Below are 7,085 nucleotides of genomic sequence, written 5' to 3' on the forward strand. Positions count from 1 at the left end.
CAACACAGCAGGCATATTACCCTATATTTTTTTCAAAATAAGTGTGTGTGTGTGTATGTGTATATATGTATATACACGATTGGATATTAGGTTACAAAAAACACACTGAAATATTAACAGTTTACCTCTGAATGGTGAATTAAAGGCAACATTTAATTCTTTGTACTCGTCTGTAATTTCAAAATTCATCTATGATGAATAAGTTTTACTTATGTATTATTATAAAAATGTATATTTTAGTTCTAAGCTAAAAAGCACATTAAAGTCATAGCCACTATGTATTCCAAGTCTGCTACACCCAAGGTTCTCTGCTGCTCTGTTGCACCTTCCTAAAGGGATGGTCTGAAGACGTGACAGTCCCATTAAGGGAACTGAGGCCCCTGAATGAACAGTCTGCACCTTTGGAAGTTAAATTCCTAGAGCGGATGGATGACCCTCAAACTTAAATTCTCTCTTGGTACCAAAGACTGGAGGCTTGGGTGGTGGATTTACTAGACTTACTGTTCTGGAATGCTGTGGTTCGAAGAGCACTTGCAGCTTTCAAGGCAGAGAACCAGTTCTTGGCATTTGAAAAGTCTTTGCCTTTTGAGACGGAAGTTCAGGGTCCACCCCTCTTCATTCCAGGCCCCAAAGGGAGAAATGTGCTTTACACATTACCTATGGCGGTTTCTCTACAATGTCCAGAGTTTGGAATAAAAAATTTACAGAATTCAAGGCTGTTTTGATTGTAAAATTTCAGTAGACCCAGTCTGTGTGTGAGTATTCCCCAAATGTGTTCTCCCCTCCCCACCTCTGTGTCAGGGAATGAGTCCTAAAGAGGACATTTTCACATACTGCTGTGAGAGAGTAAACCGATAATCTCTTCCTGCAAGAGATTTCTGAAACGTGTATCAGAAGCTCTAAAAATACTTATTTGCTTTGATTCAGTAGTTCAACTCTTCTTCTTCTTCTTGTTATTTTTGGCCTCATGGGACCTTAGTTCCCTGACCAGGGATTGAACCCAAGCCCCTTGCCTTGGAAGTGCACTGGACCGTCAGGGAAGGCCCTCACTATTTTCATAAGATATACCCACAAGCTATAACGTATGGAAATAATCAGGAGGATACAGAGAGAGTCAAGTACAAGAATGTTTTCTGCAGATCCATCTAGATCAATGGAAATGGAAGGCAAGTTGAATGCTTAACAAGAGAGGATTTAGTTAAATAAATGATGCATCCAGAAATGAATGCTCTTAGTTTATTAATAGCCAAGCTTCAGCAGAATGCTTAATAACACAAGAAAAGCTCAGAATATGTTATAAAATATACAATCATCCTGATTTTGTTAAAGAGAAAAGGTATGTAAGTCTATAGAAAAATATTGGAAGTATACCCCAGTGTTAACAGTCTAATCTCTGGGGAGATGATGGATAATTTCCTAAAGACTTAATTTAATTTAATTAAAAAATAACATCCTAACATAATAAAAGGTATTTAGTAAAAGCTAAGGCTCCTCTCCTCCCTACCTCTCCAACTCCCCTCCCCAGATGCAACCATTCTCCTTTTCTTGTTTTCTTCAAGAAATGTGCTATACATATTAGGATGGATTTTATTTGCTTCCTCACACTTTTCTGTATTTTCCAAAGCAAGAAGTAAAACAAATATTTCAAAAGTATGTTTCACTTTACTTGTTCTAAATCTCCATCAATAATTTCTACTAGAACTTAAATTACCATTATATCATAGAAATGAAAAGATGGAACAGAAGTTATTCAACATTTCATTTAATTTCCATTTATATTGTGAAATGAAAAACAGCTTCTCACAATTTTACTTAAATAACCAATTTTGATACTGTTCTATTAGTCTTCTAATAGCATGAAGACCCAGAAATTAAATTGTTCCACTTTCTTATCCATAATTATGTGCAATTAAAATGGCTACAGACCTTAAAGTTTTCTTCCAAGCTCCAGACTCTTCAACTGTCATTCTTTATTATCTTGAAGCCCAACACTTTCTAGTAACACTTTGTATACAGAGAGTTAAGTGAGAGAGGAAGTATTATATTTAACTGATGTGGGTGTTTAATTAATCTGAATTAGCTTTTTTGATATGGGTACTAATTATTTTCTTTGAAAAAAATCACCATCAATGTGTGATTCTTCTATGTCTGTTGCTCTTTAAGAAAATAAATTGCAGGAAACAGGAAGATTATCTTTTTAAAATAAATAATCAGCATCGCATCAGAAGAGTTGCTCTGAATTCAACTTTCTAACTTGCATTCACAGGAAACCCGCAGTATTTGTGACGAATAGCGTTCCCTCTGACTTTTTTTTTTTAATGTAATACTGTTTATTTAACTTCGAAAACATTTCAGCATTCTAAACATACAAAAAAAAAACCAGAACGTTGCAGATCGTGTTTAGTACAGAAGGTTCTTGAACTTTCATCGATGCGGTGGCTCTTGGCTTTGCTGACAATGAAGAGTTCTACGGTTTGTTTAAAAAACAGTTTTAAAACTACCGCACTTCAACTAAAAAGGATCCAAAACACTTCTCATGCCAGCTGATCCCCGCTTTTCCACAGCTAAGAATGGCAGCGGGATGCGATGTCTCTATATACAAAACAAGACAACCTGAAGCTAAACGGATGCCCACTGCAGTGGCCACAGGTCCAGCCCCACAGTGCACGCCCTGAGCTACGGCCCCTCTGGAAGACATCGCCCCCACAGCCTCTACGCCAAGCAAGGAGCGTCAAGAGTGTGTCTCGGTTGCTTTGTTCTTTTTACAAACTATAGATTATGTACAGCTGAGAACTCGGGATTCCTAGCCAATGACCATAGGGTTAACACACCACCTTACAAAAATTAAAAAAAAAAAAGCCAGAAACATCTTTAAATGCCTTGTCACACCAACAGCAAAGTGCACAGAGTGAGAAGAACACGAGAGCCTTTTCCTTTTTAAAAATGTTTGTACAGCCACTATGGAAAACAATTTGGAGGTTCCTTAAAAAACTGCAAATAGAACTACCATATGATCCAGTAATCCCACTCCTGGGCATATACCCAAAGAAAACCATAATCCCAAAAGAAACATGTACCATAATGTTTATTGCAGCACTATTTACAATAGCCAGGACATGGAAGCAACCGAAATGCCCATCAACAAATGAATGGATAAAAAAGATGTGGCATATATACACAATGGAATATTACTCAGCTATAAAAACGGATGAGATGGAGCTATATGTCATGAGGTGGATAGACCTACAGTCTGTCACACAGAGTGAAGTAAGTCAGAAAGAGAAAGACAAATATTGTATGCTAACTCACATATACGGAATCTAAAAATGGTACTGATGAACTCAGTGACAAGAACAAGGACGCAGGTGCAGAGAATGAACTGGGGAACTCGAGGTTTGGGGGGGAGTGAAGGGGAAGCTGAGATGAAGCGAGGGAGTAGCACAGACATATATATACTACCAACTGTAAAATAGATAGTCAGTGGGAAGTTGTTGTATAACAAAGGGAGTTCAACTCGAGGATGGAAGATGCCTTAGAGGACTGGGACGGGGAGGGTGGGGGGGACTCAAGGGAGGGTGGTGGGGGGAGTCAAGGAAGGGAGGGAATACGGGGATATGTGTATAAAAACAGATGATTGAACTTGGTGTACCCCCCAAAAAAATAAAAAAAAATGTTTGGAAATATGTACAACTTTGATACAGTTTCTGGGTGCTTCAGACACCCATGGCCACTTCATGTAAAGCTCTGACAATCGCTAGAGCACTCTGAGAGACTACGATATGGTCATGATCCATTCGGGCAATTAAACCTAACGAGGGCAACAGACACGTCTTGGCCGAGAGGTGTGTCAAGCACGGCGCTCCCTACTCTAAGGTATCCACAAGGAGACAGGTCAACAGTTTTTTTAATTCATCCTCCTCCTCCTCCTCCTCGTCCTCCTCGTCCTCCTCGTCGTCTTCATCTTCCTCTTCCACCTTTTTCCGGGCAACTTTGGCAGGACTCTTGACACCATCAAACTTCCCTTTAGACTTATAGTCTGCGACATCCTTCTCATACTTCTCCTTCAGCTTTGCTGCCTTGTTGATGTATGGCTGCTTCTCGCTGTCACTTAAGTTATTCCACATCTCACCCAGCTTCTTTGCCACATCTCCAATAGAGATGCCAGGGTTTGTAGATTTGATCTTGGGGCGGAATTTGGAACAGAACAGGAAAAATCCAGACGGTGGCCTCTTGCGGGCCTTAGGGTCCTTCTTCTTCTTGCCTCCCTTAGCTGGTCTGTAATCCTTCATTTCCCGATCATAGTGCACTTTATCTGCCTTTGCCATTTCATCAAATTTAGACTTCTCTTTCCCAGACATCGTCTTCCACCTCTCAGAGCACTTCTTGGAAAACTCTGCAAAATTGACAGGAACCTCAGGGTCTTTCTTCTTATGTTCCTCTCTGCATGTCTGCACGAAGAAGGCATAAGCAGACATCTTGCCCTTTGGTTTCTTGGGATCACCTTTAGCCATCTTGACTGTATTGTTCGCTAGTCTGGGCAGTGCAGGGCACCTGCCTCTGACTTTTGATGTTTGTTTTACATTTATTCATACGGTAGGAGGGATAATTACGACATGAAGTTGGAATAACAAGGGTGGCATTTGTTTATTTTTTAACAACTTCTAATGGCTGTGTATCGAAAGAGCAAAGACCCTTATAAGGGAGCAAGGCCAGAAACAAGTCCCTATCTGCAACTATTGAAAAACTATCACTTTTTCAAGATTACTTGATTCAGTTTATTACCCAAATGTAAGTAGCTTCTACTAAATAGATAGATTTAACTGCAATTACCACTCTCCGCCCTCATTAAGACACCCTTTTCAAGATCTAAGTGTTTTGAGCATTTATAAAGAAGTGTTATCCTAACAAGAGTGATGATGCTAAGAGCACTTGGGGGTCAAGGTACAGCTGAATAACTAAACTTTAAAGAGATCATTAAAGCAACATTCTCCTTTTTGAAATGTGTTCACAGTATTTTCAGATCACTTTTTAATGAATATAGAACCTTATGCAGGATACTGCCAAAAAAAAATTGAACCTTTAAAAAGCAATGACTAAAACTTGGTAATGTATTACACACTCTCTCTATTTACTTGGTATTTTTTCCATTAGGAAACAGGATAACATCTTTGAATCTAGTCAGTTGTGGCACGTGCCCGTGTATAATCTGTATTTTTCATCCAAGTAAGCAGGGCTCTGCTTGGGATTAATAGCCATGTGGAACACTGGTGAATTATGCATGCCTTCCCCCTAAACAGTTCATGTATTTTACTCATTAGAGCTCAAAATATCTTCTTGTGCTTGACTTCATCATTTTGGGCTTTGGCTTACACCTCTCCCACAGACTACAGAGTTATTCGTTCACACGTGGTGAGCAGAGGTAAAATACTCTGGGAAAGAAACCAACAAAGCGTTTCAGTGATAAAAGCATGCCATAAGCCATTTCCACTAGAAACACGAAAAATGATTTTCCAAACACTCAGTATCACATGAACTTTATTTTAGCCCCAAATCTTCTTTGAGCATCACTGGGTTGTGTCATCACCCACTGAATCAAACCTTTAGGTCCACACATATTTATTAAGGGCCTGTAATATTCATAGCATAGTGTTAGAGGAATAACTGATAGGCATTGTGCTGGAGCGGTTCAAGCTCTATCTGGGGATGCAGCTCACAGACGTGAAAAGTTACGTGACCACGCCGGCAGACCTGAGAGATGCCACAGGAGAGTCACTGCTGGGGGAGTCAGAAGAGCCAGAGGTTGGGTGAAACACCAGTGAAAACTTCAGGCATGACTTGAACTGAGTCATGGAGGATGGAAAAGGTCTATAAAGGTGGGAAGGAGCAGGAAGGGCCTGGAGGGCAAGGGCTAGGTCTGAGCCAAGGCCCAGCAAGGGATGCCAGGGAACAAGACACTAGCTTGGGCAAGAGAGAAGGGGTCAGTTTCTTGGATGTGGGAAGGTCATTACTGAAGACTCTTGGGCTATATGTCTTTGGGGTTGGTTTTGAAACCGTGCTGGTGGATTTGGCTTGTCTGCTCTGACTGATGACATCCCTACAAGATGATGGTTAATGATGATTGAGGGCTCCCTGGGGCTCCTGCCCAGAGCAAACAATGTGACCCATGTGGTTCAGTCCAGTTTTTGTCTTACCACCCACTGGGCTCCCCAGCATCAGGCAAGAAGAAGGGTTCAGTGGTGAAGAGGACAAGGTCACAGGGATAGGCCCCATTCAGGTTTGTGCCCTTCTGCAACCCTGGGATGCATCACTCCTTGGTGCCCCCAAGAACTCTGATGGACAGCCCAGCTGAGAAGCAGTGATGGGCTCTTCCATTCTTTTACTCAGTTCCATCAAAGGCAAGTTCAAACGTTTTCTAAGTTTAATTTTATGAATTTGTATTTTTACAGTGTTTTAATTGAGTCATTTCGTTTTTTCCCTGGATTTACAATTTGGATGATTTTTCCTTAGGTAAGGCAAGAGTGTGGACTTTAAGGCCAGAGAACCCTGGGCTTTGGAAAGCTCTGGCGGGTGCAGCTCTGATGAGGAGACTAGTGAGTATGGTAAAGTAAGATTTCCTACTCTTCACTGGTCTCTTGATACATGCCAGGCACGGCTCTAAGAAGCCTACTTATATTACCTCATTTAACGTTCAGAACAACCCAGTGAGGCAGTTGCTATTATCTTCATGATGATGAGAGTGATGCCCAGAGGGGTCAAGCTCCTTGTCCAGGGACACCCAGCTAGTGTAGAATGCAGAGCCAGATCTGTACCAGGCAGCGTGCTTGCAAGTGTGTGCTTTACCACCATGGTGTGTGACCTCTACATGACCTTGGGAATGCATTTGTTCATTTATCTATTCATGCATGGGTGCCCTGTTAGTCCTGCCATGCATACTGGAGCTTAAAGTCCAGTGGGAAGGCCATGTGAGGGTATCGATGATTCTAATACAGGGGGAGCAGATTCTAATACAGTTCCAGGAGCGGATAAGCAGTCCCTGTGCTGTGTGAGCCTAAGACGGGGCCTCCAAGCAGGCTGTGGTTTGGAGA

At 41.2% G+C, this 7,085-nt stretch overlaps 1 protein-coding gene across 1 annotated transcript; it reads right to left on the reverse strand.

Annotated features, from left to right (window-relative positions):
* Positions 1-923: 923 nt before the first annotated feature.
* Positions 924-4,511, reverse strand: LOC130854178 (high mobility group protein B3-like). Its single transcript, XM_057736941.1, has 2 exons — positions 3,914-4,511; positions 924-952 (listed from the first exon to the last, which is right to left on the reverse strand). Exons 1-2 carry the CDS (start codon positions 4,509-4,511, stop codon positions 924-926), a joined length of 627 nt encoding a protein of 208 aa, XP_057592924.1.
* Positions 4,512-7,085: the final 2,574 nt, after the last annotated feature.

Source organism: Hippopotamus amphibius, chromosome 5 (assembly GCF_030028045.1).
Source record: "Hippopotamus amphibius kiboko isolate mHipAmp2 chromosome 5, mHipAmp2.hap2, whole genome shotgun sequence".
Lineage (NCBI taxonomy): Eukaryota > Metazoa > Chordata > Mammalia > Artiodactyla > Hippopotamidae > Hippopotamus > Hippopotamus amphibius.